The sequence below is a fragment of the Corvus moneduloides genome, chromosome 4, assembly GCF_009650955.1.
Source record: "Corvus moneduloides isolate bCorMon1 chromosome 4, bCorMon1.pri, whole genome shotgun sequence".
Taxonomy (NCBI): Eukaryota; Metazoa; Chordata; class Aves; order Passeriformes; family Corvidae; genus Corvus; species Corvus moneduloides.
In genome coordinates, this window is record NC_045479.1 from 74,149,690 (window position 1) to 74,167,438 (window position 17,749).

At 64.6% G+C, this 17,749-nt stretch overlaps 1 protein-coding gene across 6 annotated transcripts in view; it reads left to right on the forward strand.

Moving 5' to 3' along the window:
• SBF1 (SET binding factor 1) overlaps positions 1 to 17,749 on the forward strand; it is a 66,669-nt gene that overhangs the window by 39,498 nt on the left and 9,422 nt on the right. For all 6 annotated transcript variants that reach the window (XM_032105845.1, XM_032105846.1, XM_032105844.1 and 3 more), the window contains 22 exons: positions 366 to 471; positions 858 to 990; positions 2,439 to 2,547; positions 3,919 to 4,032; positions 5,001 to 5,078; positions 5,522 to 5,635; positions 6,841 to 6,969; positions 7,199 to 7,297; positions 7,948 to 8,152; positions 8,641 to 8,753; positions 9,482 to 9,631; positions 9,732 to 9,800; positions 10,242 to 10,400; positions 10,710 to 10,969; positions 11,590 to 11,762; positions 11,978 to 12,051; positions 12,139 to 12,334; positions 13,107 to 13,234; positions 13,570 to 13,745; positions 15,081 to 15,220; positions 15,528 to 15,735; positions 17,467 to 17,663. In XM_032105845.1, coding sequence (XP_031961736.1) covers positions 366 to 471; positions 858 to 990; positions 2,439 to 2,547; positions 3,919 to 4,032; positions 5,001 to 5,078; positions 5,522 to 5,635; positions 6,841 to 6,969; positions 7,199 to 7,297; positions 7,948 to 8,152; positions 8,641 to 8,753; positions 9,482 to 9,631; positions 9,732 to 9,800; positions 10,242 to 10,400; positions 10,710 to 10,969; positions 11,590 to 11,762; positions 11,978 to 12,051; positions 12,139 to 12,334; positions 13,107 to 13,234; positions 13,570 to 13,745; positions 15,081 to 15,220; positions 15,528 to 15,735; positions 17,467 to 17,663 — 3,130 coding nt within the window. The remainder of the gene's footprint in view (positions 1 to 365; positions 472 to 857; positions 991 to 2,438; positions 2,548 to 3,918; positions 4,033 to 5,000; positions 5,079 to 5,521; positions 5,636 to 6,840; positions 6,970 to 7,198; positions 7,298 to 7,947; positions 8,153 to 8,640; positions 8,754 to 9,481; positions 9,632 to 9,731; positions 9,801 to 10,241; positions 10,401 to 10,709; positions 10,970 to 11,589; positions 11,763 to 11,977; positions 12,052 to 12,138; positions 12,335 to 13,106; positions 13,235 to 13,569; positions 13,746 to 15,080; positions 15,221 to 15,527; positions 15,736 to 17,466; positions 17,664 to 17,749) is intronic.

Genomic DNA, 17,749 nt, shown 5'->3' on the forward strand with positions numbered 1-17,749 from the left:
TCCTGGGGAACCCTTGAGTCCGGGGGAGCCCTCGTGTTCCGGAGAGCCGTCGTGTCCCACATCTCCATGCGGATCCCGGGGCCATTGGGACGTCGCTGGCTCTGTCTGGGGGCGTTGCAGGAGGTCCCCTCCCTCCCCTCAGCCCAGGGACCCAGTCAAGCACCCAGTGGGTGCTGGGGCAGCATCTTCTTCTCTCTTTCCCTTCCCCTCTTCCCTGTCTCTCCCCCTCCCTGTTCCCGCAGCAGGCGGGGGTTGTGCCGGGGCACGGTGGTTCCGGCCCCGTGCCCGGGGGGGTCTGGCTGCCGCTGCCCTGTCCCGGTCCCTGTGTGGGTGGCCCTGGTGACCGGCTGTGTGTTCCCTTGCAGAGGACGATCTCGCTGGGCGCGGGGGACAGGCAGGTGATCCAGACCCCCATCAATGACTCGCTGCCCGTCAGCAGCTGCAGCGTGGCCCTGCTCTTCCGCCAGCTCGGTGAGACGCGTCCCCACCCTGCCACCGCGTCCCCACCCTGCCGCCGCGTCCCCACCCTGCCACCGTGGCACCCGGGGGCCCTGCCTGTCACCTCCTGCCCGCAGCTCCGAGCTCTGTCCCGGCTGAGCTTCCCCGGCCCCGCTGCGCCGTCCCTTTTCCGGGAGGGTGGGATTGGGGCTGGGGTCTGCAGGAGCAGCCCGGGGGCTGCCGCTGCCTTGTGCCACCCAGGAGAGGCCAGCCAGGAGTGGCTCTCTGGGGGATGCCGAGCTCCTCTGCTGGCGGGATGCAGGGATGGGGAGGGGGCTGCAGCCCAGGTGGGGTCGGGGGTCCCTGAGGGCTGTCAGAGGGACCCCCCCGTTCCTGAGCCGCTGCTGTGCCCTGCCCAGGCATCACCAACGTGCTGTTCCTGTTCTGCGCGGCGCTGACTGAGCACAAGATCCTCTTCCTGTCCAGCAGCTACCAGAGGCTCACAGACGCCTGCCGGGCCCTCCTGGCTCTCATGTTCCCCCTCAAGTACAGGTGAGGGTCCCTGAGCCTCCAGCTGTGCCAGCTGTGCCCCTGTCCCACCCTTGCTGCCTCCCAGGCTCTGGGGAGTAACTGGGAATCTTCCACCCCTGCTTCCCTGCTCTCCCAAGCAAAACGGGCTCTGGCACTGGAGGCAGTGCTGGAAAACGTTCCCTGCTCCCTGTGACAGGAGCTGTGCCAGGCAGGGTCAGGCTGGAGATGAGGAAAGGTTCTTCCCTCAGGGGGTGCTGGGCACTGCCCAGGCTCCCCAGGGAATGGGCACGGCCCGAGGCTGCCGGAGCTCTGCTCCCAGGGATGCCCAGGGTGGGGCTGTTGGGTGCCTGGGCAGGGCCAGCAGCTGGATCCACCATCCCTGTGGGTCCCTTCCAGCTCAGGATGTTCCAGGATCCCATCAGCAGGAGCGAGGTGTTCCAGCAGTGCCTGTGCTGGTGCTGGCCAAGCCACTCCCGTGGGATGGCTGGAACCCCGCTGGCTCCAGGGAGCTGGGCATGTCCCACAAGGAGTGGGAACACAGCCCCGGCAGCACTGGGGCTCTGGGCAGCTCTGCCAGGGCCGGGGCTGGGACAGATGGGCCGGGGCTCCTGCCAGCTCCTGTGTCCGGGCTGGCCTGGCCTCCCCAGGCTGCACGGAGGCTGCTGGTGTTCCAGAGGATCCTTCCTTTTCACAGAATCCTGGGATCCCTGAGGCTGGAAAAGCCCTCCCAGCCCATCCAGTCCCAGCTCTGCCCCATCCCCACCTTGGCCCCAGCCCAGAGCCCTCAGTGCCACCTCCAGGAATTCCTCAGACACCTGCAGGGATGGGCACTCCAAAGCTCCCTGGGCAGCCCCTGCCAAGGCCTGAGCACCCTTTCCATGGGGAAATTATTCCTGAAATTCTTCCTTTTGGAGTTAATGGCTCTGCTGGCACCTTCCCTTGGTCAGACTTTGGTTATAACCCCAAGGCCAGACAGGGATTATATCATGGAATCAGGGAACCTCAGAATAATTTGGGTGGGAAGGGAGCTCAGAGCCCCTCCAGTGCCAGCCCTGCCATGGCAGGGACACCTCCCACTGTGCCAGGCTGCTCCAGCCCCAATGTCCAGCCTGGCCTTGGCCACTGCCAGGGATCCAGGGGCAGCCCCAGCTGCTCTGGGCACCCTGGGCCAGGGCCTGCCCACCCTCCCAGCCAGCAATTCCCAATTCCCAATCTCCCATCCAGCCCTGCCCTCTGGCACTGGGAAGCCATTCCCTGGCTCCTGGCCCTCCATGCCTTGGCCCCAGTCCCTCTCAGGGCAGTGTGGCCGTGGTGCCTGAGGGGCTGGGAGTGCCCGGAGCACCCTGGACACCCCTCCGGAGCTGGGATGGTGTCTGGCCATGCCAGGATGGGGTTGGGGCTGGGGCAGGACTGCGATGGCTGCAGTGGGGCTGCTTTGGGGCTATGTTTGAGGCTGTCTCTGGTTGCAGTTTCACCTACGTGCCCATCCTGCCCGCCCAGCTCCTGGAGGTGCTGAGCACCCCCACCCCCTTCATCATCGGCGTCCACTCCATCTTCCAGTCGGAGACCCAGGAGCTGGTGAGGGCCCACATTCCCTGTCCCCGGGCCAGGGGGGCCAGGGGGGAGCAGGGTGGGTGTCACAGGCTCTGGTGACAGCTGGATTCATCCCGAGGGTGCCCAGGGGCACGGGCTCCGTGTGCTCAGCCCGGGATGTATCCAGGTGTCCCACGCGAGCCAATGGGAACGGCCAAGTCCAGGGGGAATGGCCGGGTCCCTCTCTTACCGGGTGTCCCCCTGTCCCCCCACTGAGGGATCCCAGTGTGTCCTTGGATTTGGGAACAGGATGGGAGACAGGGCTGGAGTGCTCAGGGAAGGTGGAGAGGAGCCAGAGGCTGCTCCCTGGATAGCTCCCCATCTCCTGTGGGATGCGGGATGTGGGATATGGGATGTGGGAGGCAGGGTACGGGGTATGGGATGCAGGATATGGGATGTGGGATGCAGGGTACGGGATATGGGATGCGGGATGCAGGATATGGATTATGGGATGTGGGATGCAGGGTACGGGATATGGGATGCAGGGTATGGGATATGGGATGTGAGATGCAGGGTGCAGGATATGGGATGCAGGATGCAGGGTATGGGATATGGGATGCAGGGTATGGGATATGGGATGCAGGGTAGGGGATATGGGATGCAGGATATGGGATATGGGATGCAGGGTACGGGATATGGGATGTGAGATGCAGGGTATGGGATATGGGATGTGGGATATGGGATATGGGATGTGGGATGTGGGATATGGGATATGGGATGCAGGGTACGGGATATGGGATGTGGGATGCAGGATATGGGATGTGGGATGCAGGGTATGGGATATGGGATGCAGGGTATGGGATATGGGATGTGGGATGTGGGATATGGGATGCAGGGTACGGGATATGGGATGTGGGATGCAGGGTACGGGATATGGGATGCAGGGTACGGGATATGGGATGCAGGGTATGGGATATGGGATGCAGGGTGTGGGATATGGGATGTGGGATATGGGATGCGGGATGCAGGGTGTGAGATATGGGATGCAGGGTATGGGATATGGGATGTGGGATGTGGGATATGGGATGCAGGGTACAGGATATGGGATGCAGGGTATGGGATATGGGATGCAGGGTGTGGGATATGGGATGCAGGGTATGGGATATGGGATGCGGGGTGTGGGATATGGGATGTGGGATATGGGATGCGGGATGCAGGGTGTGAGATATGGGATGCAGGGTATGGGATATGGGATGTGGGATGTGGGATATGGGATGCAGGGTACAGGATATGGGATGCAGGGTATGGGATATGGGATGCAGGGTGTGGGATATGGGATGCAGGGTATGGGATATGGGATGCGGGATGCAGGATTGGGAAGCGGGGCCGTGTCCCACTGCTGTCCCGCCCTTCCAGCTGGACGTGGTGATCGCAGACCTGGACGGTGGCACCGTGAATGTCCCCGAGTGCGTGCACATCTCCCTGCTCCCCGAGCCCCTGCTCCAGCAGACTCGGGAAGCCCTGTCCATGGTGAGAGCCACGGCATTCCCTGCATCCCTGGGGCACCAACACCGTTCCCTGGGAATGACACAAGTGTCCAGGGAGCCGGGAATGGAGCCGGGAATGGAGCTGGGGCTGCTCTGCAAGCAGGAGTCGTACCTCGGGATCCTGTCCATTCTGTGGTATCCTGTCCATGCCTCGGGATCCTGTCCATGCCTCGGGATCCTGTCCAATCTGTGGGATCCTGTCCATTCTGTCGGATCCTGTCCATGCCTCGGGATCTTGTGCGTTCTGTGGGATCCTGTCCATGCCTCTGGATCCTGTCCAATCTATGGGATCCTGTCCATTCTGTGGGATCCTGTCCTTGCCTTGGGATCCTGTCCATGCCTCGGGATCCTGTGCGTTCTGTGGGATCCTGTCCTTGCCTCGGGATCCTGTCCATGCCTCAGGATGCTGTCTCAGGCACCGTTCCTGCTCCAGTGGCCTCTGGCCAACACCCTGGGAATGGCACACGTTCCACGGGAGTGGAGCAGCAGGGACTCCTCCCCGAGCAGGGACCCATCCGTGCCCTGGGCTGCTGCTGCCCCTCTCACAGGGGCCATTCCCAGTGCAATCCCTCTGATGTCCAGCAGTGCCGGAGGGGGGATTCCTTTGCCGAAGGTTTCTGGGAATGGGGTGCTGGCTCCCAGCCCGGGGGCAGGAAGCGGCCGTGGCCTGGCTGCTCCCGTGTTCCCGAGGCCCTTCCGGAGCAAACGCCACAGCTCCTGCTGCTCCACGTTCCGGGGGCAGTGGGGGGCAGAGGGGGCTGCCCCTTCCCTGGATCCCAGTGCCAGCCGGGCTCCCAAGGAAGGGTCAGGCCTGACGGAGCATTCCCGATGCCCCATGCTTTGTCTCCAAGCCCCTCAGACCTTTCCTTTAGGGGCTGTGGGGTCTCTGGGGAAATCTCCTTGGCTTTTCCAGCCGGGATGGGGCCTGAGCTGAGTGTCCTCCCTGGGCAGGTCCTGGACCCAGAGCTGGAGGTGGCCGACCTCGCCTTCCCCCCTTCCACCATTTCCGCCTCCTCCCTCAAGATGCAGGTGAGTGGTGGGAGGGACAGGGGCCCTGGGTGGGGCTGCTCCCCAGGGACACCCCAGATCTCGGACAGGGGCCCTGCTCCCCAGGGACACCCCGGTTCTTGGGGCGCCATTCCAGCCCTGTGTCCATCCGAGGCTGCTGCTCCGAGCTGTGCCTGGATCCCGCAGTGCCGTGGGCTCCGGATTCACGGCCGGGCTGCAGCAGACAGGGAATGTTTGGGCTTCCAGCATTCCTGGAGCTGTAGAGCTCCCTCTCCTCCCTGTGCAGCTCCGGGGGGGGGCAGAGCAGTGAGTCCAGGCTGCCGTGTCCCTTTTCCCTGGAATCTCAGCCGCGTTCCCTGCCCTCACCCCGGGGTTGATCCCGTGCTGGGGGAAATTCCTGCCCTGGGAGCTGCCCCATCCACACCCCGTGCCCCACAAGCCCAGGCTGTGCTTCCCTGTTCCAGGACAAGGAGATCCGGGCCGTGTTCCTGCGCCTGTTTGCTCAGCTGCTGCAGGGCTACCGCTGGTGCCTGCATATCATCCGCATCCACCCCGAGCCCGTCATCCGCTTCCACAAGGTGAGGGCCTTGTCCGGGCCGGGATGAGCCGGGCTGAATCCTGGAAACAATCCCGGCTTTCCAGGCAGTGACCTCCCCGACATCCCCGCCGGGCCCACCTACATCCCGTGTTTGTCCTTGAGCGTCCCGAGGTCTCCCAGAGCAGGCAGCGCTTCCCTGCTCGTGCCCTGGTGTGTTCGGATGCTCCCGGCCTGGAGCTGGGGATTTTGGGAGGTCTTGGCACTGCTGAGGGAGCAGCTGAAATCCTCTGGCTCTGTGTGCCTGAGTCCCTGTGTCCCTGTATCCCTGTGTCCCTGTGTCCCTGTGTCCCTGTGTCCCTGTATCCCTGTGTCTCTGTGTCCCTGTGCCCCTGAGTCCCTCTGGCCCTGTGTCCCTGTATCCTCGTGTCCCTGTATCCTCATGTCCCTGTATCTCTGTGCCCCCGAGTCCCTCTGGTCTTGTATCCCTCTGTCCCTGTGTCCCTGAGTCCCTCTGGCCTTGTATCCTCGTGTCCCTGTGCCCCTGAGTCCCTCCAGCCTTGTATCCCTGTGTCCCTGTATCCCCTGAGTCCCTCTGGCCCTGTATCCCCATGTCCCTGTATCCCTGTGTCTTTGTGTCCCTGAGTCCCTCTGTCCCTGAGTCCCTCTGGCCTTGTATCCCTGTGTCCCCGTGTCCCTGTGCCCCTGAGTCCCTCTGGCCTTGTATCCCTGTGTCCCTATATCCCCATGTCCCTGTATCCCTGTGTCTCTGTGTCCCTGTATCCCTCTGTGTCCCCGTGTCCCTGTGCCCCTGAGCCCCTCTGGCCCTGTATCCCTCTGTGTCCCCGTGTCCCTGTGCCCCTGAGCCCCTCTGGCCCTGTATCCCTCTGTGTCCCCATGTCCCTGTATCCCTGAGCCCCTCTGGCCCTGTATCCCTCTGTGTCCCCGTGTCCCTGTGCCCCCGAGTCCCTCTGGCCCTGTATTCCTCTGTCTCTGTGCCCTCATATCCCGGAGTTCCTCTGTCCCCACGTCCCCGTGTTCTGCCTCTGCACACCGAGGTGACACCAGAGCCCTTCCCTTGCCCCTTGTCCTGCTGCCGTGGGCCAGAGGCTCAGCTTCCCGTGCCAGCGCTGTCGCTGCTGTGCCCGGCTGGCACAGGGAAGGAGGTGACACCGTCCCAGTGCCACCCAGGCGCCCGTCCTTCGCCCGGTGTCACCCGCGCCGCTGACGGCGCCACTCCCTTTGCAGGCGGCGTTCCTGGGCCAGCGGGGGCTCACGGAGGACGATTTCCTCACCAAGGTGCTCGAGGGCATGGCCTTCGCCGGCTTCGTCACCGAGCGTGGGGCCCCCTATCGCCCCATCGACCTCTTCGACGAGGTGAGGCCCTGGGGCAGCTCCGCTCCCCGCATCCCCGGCTCTCCTGGGGCCCGAGTGGGGTCTCCTGGGGCCCGAGTGGGATCTCCTGGGGCCCGAGTGGGATCTGCCGGGGCCCGAGTGGGATCTGCTGGGGCCCGAGTGGGGTCTGCCGGGGCCCGAGTGGGATCTGCCAGGGCCCTGGCTCTGGGAGAGGCGCTGGAGCTGCTCCTGTCACCCCTGTGCTCCCCAGCTCGTGGCCTATGAGGTGAAGCGCATGAAGGCGGAGGAGGGGAACAAGCAGAAAATCCTGAGGCACATCAAGGAGCTGGCGGAGAAACTCTACAAGAACGTGAGTCCTGGAGCCCCTGGGCAGGAGCGGGAATGTGCCAGGGGATACGTGGCAGGGAGAGTCGGGGCTGGAGTCCTGGTCACTCTGGTCACTCTGTTCCCCCTCCATAAGCTTGTGGTGATGGATCCTGTCCCTCCTTGCACTGTCACTGTGGTCAGGCACATCCTCCTGTGCCCAGAGGTCCTGGGAGTGGGATTCCCTGGTTTTATAGAATCCCAGAATCCCAGAATCATCCCTAAGGCTGGAAAAGCCCTCCCAGCCCATCCAGTCCCAGCTCTGCCCCATCCCCACCTTGGCCCCAGCCCAGAGCCCTCAGTGCCACCTCGAGGAATTCCTTGGACACCTGCAGGGATGGGCACTCCAAAGCTCCCTGGGCAGCCCCTGCCAAGGCCTGAGCACCCTTTCCATGGGGAAATTCCTGCTGGCGCCCACCCTGCCCCTCCCCTGGCCCTGCCCGAGGTTTCCAGTGGCACCTGAAGGCAGCAGTGCCCCTGGGAGCCTCGGCTGGCGAGGACGGAGCTCCTGATGGCCCTTGGCTCGTGGCAGAAGATCCCGGGGCTTGCAGACCGCGGCTGGGAGCAGAGCGGGGGGCTGAGGGCTCCTGTCCCGGGAGGGGACGCGCGGTGACCTCGGGGGCCGTCCCTGCGCAGGAGAACCCGTACCCCGCGGTGACCATGCACAAGGTGCAGAAGCCCACCGAGGGCTGCCACCTGCGCCTGCACCAGAAGCCCTTCCCGCGCCTGGACGAGGGCACCGTGCAGTGGATCATCGACCAGGCCACGGCCAAGCTGCAGACGGCCCCGCCGGCCGTCAAGGCCGAGAAGAAGTGCATGGTGCCCTCGGGACCCCCCATCGGTACGTGGGGCACGGGGGACCCTGTCCTGGGGGCTGCTGGAGGCCATGGGGCACCAGGGGACCCTGCTCGGGGGCTGCTGGAGGCCATGGTGCCCTCGGGACCCCCATGGGTGTGTGGGGCATGGGGAGACCCTGTCCTGGGGGCTGCTGGAGGCCATGGTGCCCTCGGGACCCCCATGGGTGTGTGGGGCATGGGGGGACCCTGTCCTGGGGGCTGCTGGAGGCCATGGTGCCCTCGGGACCCCCATGGGTGTGTGGGGCACGGGGGGACCCTGTCCTGGGGGCTGCTGGCTCCGGGTCACACCACGGGAGCAAAACATGGAGAAGCAGCAGCTCCATCCCTGGTAACTTCTGCCCCGTGGGGTCCTCAGCTCCCCAGGGGCCCTCAACACCCCCGAAGGCCCCGCGGCCTCAGGGAGAGGGGGACACCGTGTCCCCCCAGGGGTGCAGGTCCCACCCTGCCTGCACTGACCGGAATCTGTTCCCAGCTGCCATCCTGGAGCGCAACGGGAACGCCCTGGCCAACAGCGCCCGGCGCCTGGAGGTGGTCAGGAACTGCATCTCCTACGTCTTCGAGAACAAGATGCTGGAGGCCAAAAAGGTGAGGAGGGGGCTGAGCTGGGGGGGTCGCTGTCCTCTGGGGCTGGAGGGGATGTTCCTGTCCGTGTGCACGTCCTGCTGGTTGGCTGAGGGTCAAAAGGCCGTGGAATCACAGAGTCGCTGAGGGTGGAAAAGCCTCGGAGCCCATCCAGTCCAACCATCCCCAGCACTGCCCAGGCCACTGCTGCCCCTGTCCCCAAAGTGCCACATCCACACAGCTTTGAAATCCCTGCAGGGATGGGCACTCCATCCCCGTGCCAGGGCTGGAAAATCCTTTCCGGGATGGAAAATGTCCCTGATGCCCACCCTGCCTCTCCCCTGGCCCTGCCTGAGGCCGTTCCCTCTCCTCCTGTCCCTGTTCCCTGCGAGCAGAGCCCCACTCCCACCTCAGTAGCAGAACCGTGGAGCCACTTGGATTGGGAATCCCTCTGGGACCACCAAGTCCCCCATTCCCCAGCACTGCCATGGCCACCACTGACCCGGGACGTGTCCCCCTCCTCGTGTTCCTGGGATTTTGGCTGAGGGCTCCACACCAGCTCAGCACTATTCCTCCATCTCCCAGTGCCCCCGGGCTCCTCCCCCTCCTCCTCGGCTGTGTCCAGCCAGCCACACCTGGAATTTTTCCCTGGTTCATCTCCACGTCCGAGCGCATCCCGCGACAGCCGGCGTGCGCCCGCGCTGTCCCACTGTCCCGGGCCCCATCCCAGCCCCTAAACCCCGTTCCCACAGCTGTTCCCGGCGGTGCTGCGTGCCATGAAGGGCCGGGCCGCCCGGCACTGCCTGACGCAGGAGCTGCATCTGCACGTGCAGCAGAACCGCGCCGTACTGGACCACCAGCAGTTCGACTTCGTCATCCGCATGATGAACTGCTGCCTCCAGGTAGGGCGGGGCCAGGGGCTCTTCTTCCCGTGGGACACCACGGCAGGGATGGCCCGGGAACAGGGGCCGAGTCCCCTCGTCACCCCCGCTCCTCCCGCAGGACTGCACGGCCATGGACGAGCACGGCATCGCCGCCGCCCTGCTGCCGCTGGTCACCGCCTTCTGCAGGGTGAGTGACCACGAGTGACCACGGTGTCCCCACCCCGGCGCCCTCAGGATGCCTGGAGGTGGCAGAGGCTGCAGGGGGGTGTCCCTATGGGACTTCTCAACCTCTACAGAACTTTCCCCCCACCCCAGACTGGCTTGAGGCTCCCGGGGAGGCTGCAACACCTGCGGGAAGGGGTAGCTCTGGAATGCCAGCTTGATCCCATGCTCAGGCTGGGCTGGGATGAGCTTCTACCTCCCCTAAAACAGTGTCACAGGGCCCTGCAGGCTCTGGGTGGGCGCTGGGCAAGAGAATTTTGAGGGAAGGCTGGAGGAGCTGTGGTGCAGACATCCCTCCTGCCGGCCCAGGGCTTTCCCAGCGGCTGGGCCGGGAGCAGGGGTACCTGAGCAGAGAGCTGGGCACAAAGGCTGTGTTTGTATGGACCTTTTCCACCTCCCTGCACAGAAACTGAGCCCTGGCATCACCCAGTTCGCCTACAGCTGCGTGCAGGAGCACGTGGTGTGGACCAACATCCAGTTCTGGGAGGCCATGTTCTACTGCGACGTCCAGAACCACATCCGGGCCCTGTACCTGGACAGCGCCGAGGAGAACCACACAGAGCAGGTCAGGGGGGGCCCAGGAGAGCTCTTCCCTAAGGGCTGGGTGGGAAGGAAGCTCAGAGCCCCTCCAGTGCCAGCCCTGCCATGGCAGGGACACCTCCCACTGTGCCAGGCTGCTCCAGCCCCAATGTCCAGCCTGGCCTTGGCCACTGCCAGGGATCCAGGGGCAGCCCCAGCTGCTCTGGGAATCCCGTTCCAGCTGCCTGCTCTGGGCCGCCTGCTCAGATGAGGATGAGGGGCTCCACCCCAGTTCTGGGAGATCCCTGCGGGTCTGTCCGTGCAGACAACCCCCATCCCCTTCCCACTGCTCCAGGAGAGCGCGGAGGAGCCACAGGAGGCCAAGTCTGCACTGGAGATCGCGTCGGAGCAGCTGCGGCTGTGGCCCACCATGAGCCGGGAGAAGCAGCAGGAGCTGATCCAGAAGGAGGAGAGCACGGTGTTCAGCCAGGCCATCCACTACGCCAACAGGATGAGCTACCTGCTCCTGCCCCTGGACACCAGCAAGAACCGCCTGCTCCGCAGCTCCGGGCTGGGCGACGTGGAGAGCGTCAGCAACAGCTTCGTCACCAACAGGTGCCCGGGCTGGGGACACCGGGGGCACCGCAGTGACCCGAGCTGGGACAGAGCTCCCGGGGTGTGCCGGGCCTTCGGCTGCTGTCAGGGAAGGACGTTCCTGCTCTCTGAGCGGGGCTGGACCAGATGGGCTGTAAGGGTTCCTTGCAATCCTAACCATGCCGGGATTCCAGGGTTATGTCGGGATTGAGGCGGATTGTGGTGCCCAGGGTGGGGTTTCTGGGAGTGGGAGCTCTCCTGGCTCCATGCTGGGAGTGGGAACAATCCTGGACTCCTGTCAGGAGCGGGAGCTCTCCTGGGTCTCTGTCAGGAGTGGGAGCTCTCCTGGTATCCTACCAGGAGTAGGGACTCTCCTGTGTTCCTATGAGGAGCAGGAGCTCTCCTGGGTTTTCCAGGAGTGAGAGCTTTCCTGGGTTTCTGTCACAAGCGGGAGCTCTCCTGGGTCCGTATCAGCACTGGGAGCTCTCCTGGGATATGAAGAGTGGGGGCTCTGCTGTGTCCATATCATGGGCTCTCCCGGCTCCATGCTGGGAGTGGCCCCTGGCCGGGGCTGTTCCTGGCCGTGGCCGCAGCTGGGCTGGGCTGTCCTGGGCTGACCCTTCCCTGTTTCCCTGGGGAAGCATCGCGGGCAGCGTGGCCGAGAGCTACGACACCGAGAGCGGCTTCGAGGACGCCGAGAGCTCGGACGTGGCCAACTCCGTGGTGAGGTTCATCAACCGCTTCGTGGACAAGGTGTGCACCGAGAGCGGCGTCACCAACGAGCACCTCAAGGGGCTGCACGTCATGATCCCGGGTGAGGACACAGGGATGGGCACGGGGGTCCTGCAGGAGCAGCGGGAGATGGCAGGGTGGGGTTTGGGTGGGACGGGGTGGGATTTGGGAAAGGCAGGGTGGATTTGGGAAAGGCGGGGCAGGATTTGGGCAGGGTGGGATTCAGGCAGGGCAGGATGGGATTTGGGCAGGGGCAGGTGGGATTTGGGCAGGGCAGGACTCACCCCCATCCCACAGACATCGTGCAGATGCACATCGAGACCCTGGACGCCGTGCACAGGGAGAGCAAGAGGCTCCCTCCCATCCAGAAGGTAGGGAGCGCGCTGCTGGGCTGGGATGGGAGCCCTGGGGGCTGGGAGACCCTTCCCACGGGCCTGAGCCCCCCGTTGTCCCCCCAGCCAAAGCTGCTGCGGCCCAACCTGCTGCTGGGGGAGGAGTGTGTGATGGAGGGGCTCCGCGTGTACCTGATGCCGGACGGGCGCGAGGAGGCGGCCGGGGGCAGCGTCGGGGGTCCCCCCCTGCTCCCCGCAGAGGGGGCCGTGTTCCTCACCACCTACAGGATCATCTTCAAGGGAACCCCCACCGACCCCCTGGGTGAGGGGCTGCGGCCTCAGAAAGGGGGGGGAGCAGAGGGGGATTGGGGATCCCTGGGGAACAGGGGGCTGGTCAGTGATCCCTGGGGAGCAGGGAGCTGGTCAGTGATTCCAGGGGATCAGGGAGCTGGTCAGTGATCCCTGGGGAGGAGGGTCAGTGATCCCTGGGGAGGAGGGAGCTGGTCAGTGATCCCAGGGGATCAGGGGGCTTGTCAGTGATCCCTTTGGAGGAGGGTCAGTGATCCCTGGGGAGGAGAGGGCTGGTCAGTGATCCCTGGGGAGGAGGGTCAGTGATCCCAGGGGATCAGGGGGCTGGTCAGTGATCCCTGGGGAGGAGGGTCAGTGATCCCTGGGGAGCGGGGAGCAGGGAGCTGGTCAGTGATCCCTGGGGAGGAGGGGGCTGGTCAGTGATCCCTGGGGAGCAGGGTCAGTGATCCCAGGGGATCAGGGGGCTGGTCAGTGATCCCTGGGGAGGAGGGTCAGTGATCCCTGGGGAGCGGGGAGCAGGGAGCTGGTCAGTGATCCCTGGGGAGAAGGGGGCTGGTCAGTGATCCCTGGGGAGGAGGGGGCTGGTCAGTGATCCCTGGGGAGCAGGGTCAGTGATCCCAGGGGATCAGGGGGCTGGTCAGTGATCCCTGGGGAGCAGGGATTGGTTGTTCCTGGCCGCTGTGTCCCATGGACTCTTCCATGGTGGGACAAGACACCGGGGGTGGCCTGGCCCTGCCTGGGGCCGAGGCGGGCATGGAACTGACCCGTTGCTGTCCCGTGTCCAGTGGGGGAGCAGGTGGTGATCCGGTCCTTCCCCATCGCCTCGCTGACCAAAGAGAAGAAGATCAGCATCCAGGCCCAGGCGGATCAGTTCATCCAGGAGGGATTGCAGCTGCGCTCCTGCACATTCCAGGTGGGACCCCGTGCTGGGAGAGAGCTCCCAAACCTGCCGAGCATGGGGACACCCAGGAGCAGGAGTGGAGACTCCAGGAGGAAAGGGAATGGGACACGGGAAAGGGGACAGGGGAAAGGGAATGGGGATGCAGGGAGAGGCAGGGCAGCCTCCCAGGCCAGGCTCTGCTCATGGGGCTCCTGGCCAGATCCAAGCTCTGCCCTGATCCATGGGAAGGGCCGTCCCCTGCCCTGTGCCCATGGTGCTCCGGGATGGATCCAAGCTCTGCCCTGATCCATGGGAAGGGCCGTCCCCTGCCCTGACCCCGCTGTGACCCCTTGGCCGTGCCCCACCAGCTGCTGAAGATCGCCTTTGATGAGGAGGTGGCCTCGGACAGCGCCGAGATCTTCCGGAAGCACCTGCACAAGCTGCGCTACCCCCAGCACGTGCGCGGCACCTTCGCCTTCACCGTGGGCCAGTCCCCCAAGCAGGCCATGCAGCCCAAGGCCAAGGAGAAGAACCCCTCGCTCAGGTACCTGTGCCACGAGGGGGATCACACCTGGATGCACCTCATCCTCTGGGACACCCTCCTGTCCCTGCTCCGGCAGAGCCACCAGGACACAGGGACTGAGCCCTCCTGGCCCAGACCTGTCCTGTGCAGGGTTTCCATCGCTGGAGGTCAGAGAATCCTTTGGGCTAGAAAAGCCCCGTGAGACAGCGAGTCCCAGCCTTCCCAGCACTGCCCCTGTCCCCGGGTGCCACATCCACAGGGTGTTAAATCCCTGCAGGGATGGGGACTCCCCCCTGTGCCAGGGATGGGCAGCCCTTTCCAGGAGGGAATTCCCCAACACCCACCCTGCCCCTCCCCTGGCCCAGCCTGAGGCCGTTCCCTCTCTCCTGTCCCTGTTCCCTGCGAGCAGAGCCCGACCCCCCCGGCTGCCCCCTCCTGTCAGGGACTTGTGCAGACCAAAGAGCTGCAGGTGTCCCTTGTCCTGCAGTGTCCCCAGCCCCACACGGTCACACTGGGAAGGACGGGTCACACTGGGAAGTGGGAGTGTGCTGCACTGGCATCCCCTGGCCAAGGAGGTGTCCCACAGGAGAGGTTCCAGTGGCCTGGGTGGCTCAGGGACACGGTGCTGCAGTGCTGGGTGACCTGGGGACACGGTGCTCCTGCTCTGGGTGACTCAGGGACACGGTGCTGCAGTGCTGGGTGACCTGGGGACACGGTGCTCCTGCTCTGGGTGACTCAGGGACACGGTGCTGCAGTGGGTGACTTGAGGACACTGTTCTTGCACAGGGTGTCTCAGTGCTGCAGCACTGGGTGATGTGGGGACATTGTCCTGCAGTGCTGGGTGACCTGGGGACATGGCCCTGCAGTGCTGGGTGACTCAGGGACACGGTCTTGCAGTGCTGGGTGACTTAGGGATGCAGTGCTGCAGTGCTGGGTGACTCGGGGACATGGTCCTGCAGCACCAGCTGCAGCCCTGAACCCTGCCTGGGCTGGCACCGGCCCTGCCATGGATCCCCTGGGCCCTGTGGCTGATCCCCCGGTCCCTGCCATGGGTCCCTGTCCCCTGCTGTGGTTTGGAGCCCTCCTCCCCTGCGATGGGCGGGATCTCTGCCTGTAGCAGCTCCGATGCGGAGGAGGCCGGGTCCCCTTGGATCTGGAGGCTGCTCCCCCTGGCTGCCTCATCCCTCCTCCCCTGACACCCCAAATCCCTTGGGAATGGCGGGTGCTGGGGCTCCCGCAGGGCCAAGGCGCTGGCAGGCGACACATCCATCCCCTCCCGTGTGCCAGCGACCTCCTGGGGCGGGTGTGCCCCTGGCTCTGGCTCCGTGGCTGACAGCATTGTCCCCGTGCCCCCAGGACGCTGTCCAAGAACCTGGTGAAGAACGCCAAGAGGACGATCGGCCGGCAGTACGTGACCCGCAAGAAGTACACGCCCCCCGCCTGGGAGCAGCGGGGCAGCCAGCACTTCCCCGAGGACAACGAGGACGAGATCTCAGGTTGGGAGCGCCCCGGGAAGGCCAGGGAGCAGCGGCCACCCGGGAGCCGTCCCGGTGTCCCTGCAGTGGGAGCAGGGCGGGAGCATCTCCCGGTTCCCGGCGGTGCGCAGCCCTGGGCTGCTGGTGGTGGCCGGGCAGAGACCCCAGCACGGAGGGAGGTCTTGGGCCAGCTGGGAAATCCCCCAGGGCTCCCTGGTGGGTGGCAGTAGCGGGTTCGGGGCCCTTCCTCCATCCCATCCGTCTCCTCGGCTGCTCCGGGACACCGTGCGCGCGCCCAGGTGTCCCCAGCCCCGCGTTGTCCCCGCAGTGTCCGAGGAGCTGGACAGGAGCACGCTGACGCCCAGCAGCACCATGAGGCCGTCGGAGAAGATGACGATGACGCACGTGGTGGAGCGCGCCTGCTGCCGGGACTACCAGCGCCTGGGGCTGGGGACGCTGAGCAGCAGCCTGACCCGCTCCAAGAACGAGCCCTTCCGCATCTCCACCGTCAACCGCATGTACGCCATCTGCCGCAGGTGAGCCGCCCCGGGGCACGGACCCCGATGGATCCCAGCGGATCCCAGCGGATCCCAGCGCCGCCGGGACACCCCGGAACCACCGGGATCAATAAAAGCCTCCAGCGGTGTCGGCGAGTCCGGCATCGCTTTGTCCTTGGCCGGCAGAATTCCGGCCTCCAGCACTCCGCAGCTTTCGCTTACTGATGCATTTTTGGCCAATGTTCACTGGTTCTAAGCTGCCCAGTCCTCTCCATTAATCACTGTTCTGCCCCCTCTGTTGATTATTGATTGCTCGCTTCTCATGATGAGCCTGAATTTTCCAGTGTTTTTATCATGTTTTTCCCACATGGGGAGTTCCCAGTGCTGAGGCTGAAATGTCCTTGTGTTTCCTTTACCCTCATTTACCCCACTGTCTCCTTGGAGGGCCATGAGTCCTGGTCACTCCGTGTCCTTGGAGGGCCATGAGCCCTGGTCACTCTGTGTCCTTGGAGGGCCATGAGCCCTGGTCACTCTGTGTCCTTGGAGGGCCATGAGTCCTGGTAACTCCCTGTCCTTGGAGGGCCATGAGCCCTGGTCACTCTGTGTCCTTGGAGGGCCATGAGTCCTGGTAACTCCCTGTCCTTGGAGGGCCATGAGTCCTGGTCACTCCCTGTCCTTGGAGGGCCATGAGCCCTGGTCACTCTGTGTCCTTGGAGGGCCATGAGTCCTGGTAACTCCCTGTCCTTGGAGGGCCATGAGTCCTGGTCACTCCCTGTCCTTGGAGGGCCATGAGCCCTGGTCACTCTGTGTCCTTGGAGGGCCATGAGTCCTGGTCACTCTGTGTCCTTGGAGGGCCATGAGCCCTGGTCACTCTGTGTCCTTGGAGGGCCATGAGCCCTGGTCACTCTGTGTCCTTGGACGGCCATGAGCCCTGGTCACTCTGTGTCCTTGGAGGGCCATGAGCCCTGGTCACTCCCTGTCCTTGGAGGGCCATGAGCCCTGGTCAGTCCGTGTCCTTGGAGGGCCATGAGCCCTGGTCAGTCTGTGTCCTTGGAGGGCCATGAGCCCTGGTCACTCTGTGTCCTTGGAGGGCCATGAGCCCTGGTCACTCTGTGTCCTTGGAGGGCCATGAGTCCTGGTCACTCCCTGTCCTTGGAGGGCCATGAGCCCTGGTCACTCTGTGTCCTTGGAGGGCCATGAGTCCTGGTCAGTCTGTGTCCTTGGAGGGCCATGAGTCCTGGTCACTCCGTGTCCTTGGAGGGCCATGAGTCCTGGTCACTCCGTGTCCTTGGAGGGCCATGAGCCCTGGTCACTCCCTGTCCTTGGAGGGCCATGAGTCCTGGTCAGTCTGTGTCCTTGGAGGGCCATGAGTCCTGGTCACTCTGTGTCCTTGGAGGGCCATGAGCCCTGGTCAGTCTGTGTCCTTGGAGGGCCATGAGCCCTGGTCACTCCGTGTCCTTGGAGGGCCATGAGCCCTGGTCACTCCGTGTCCTTGGAGGGCCATGAGTCCTGGTCACTCCCTGTCCTTGGAGGGCCATGAATTCCAACTCCCAGGTGTCGAGCCTTTCACTCCCTCGGGCTTTGTCCAGCGCAGCTCGTCAGGGTTGGTTTTACCCAACTCAAGAGTTTTGATTTAACGATCCGAGGAACGATCACGCGTGTGGAGAGGCTTAATTAGCGCTGCCTCCAAGTGGGCGCTGCTGAATTAATGAAAGAGCTGCCGAAGGCTGGCTCAGGGCCAGCGTCACTCGCGGGGGTTTGTGCCCGCAGCTACCCCGGGCTGCTGATCGTGCCGCAGAGCATCCAGGACAACACCATCCAGCGCATCTCGCGCTGCTACCGGCAGAGCCGCTTCCCGGTGGTGTGCTGGCGGAACTCCCGCACCAAGGCCGTGCTGCTGCGCTCCGGGGGCCTCCACGGCAAGGGCGTCGTCGGCCTCTTCAAGTCCCAGAATGCCCCAACCCCAGGTGACCGTCCGGCCCCGTCCAGGACACGGAGCTGGGGCCAGGAATCGCCCCTGGCTCCGGGCAGGGACACTTGGGGGGTCTCCTGG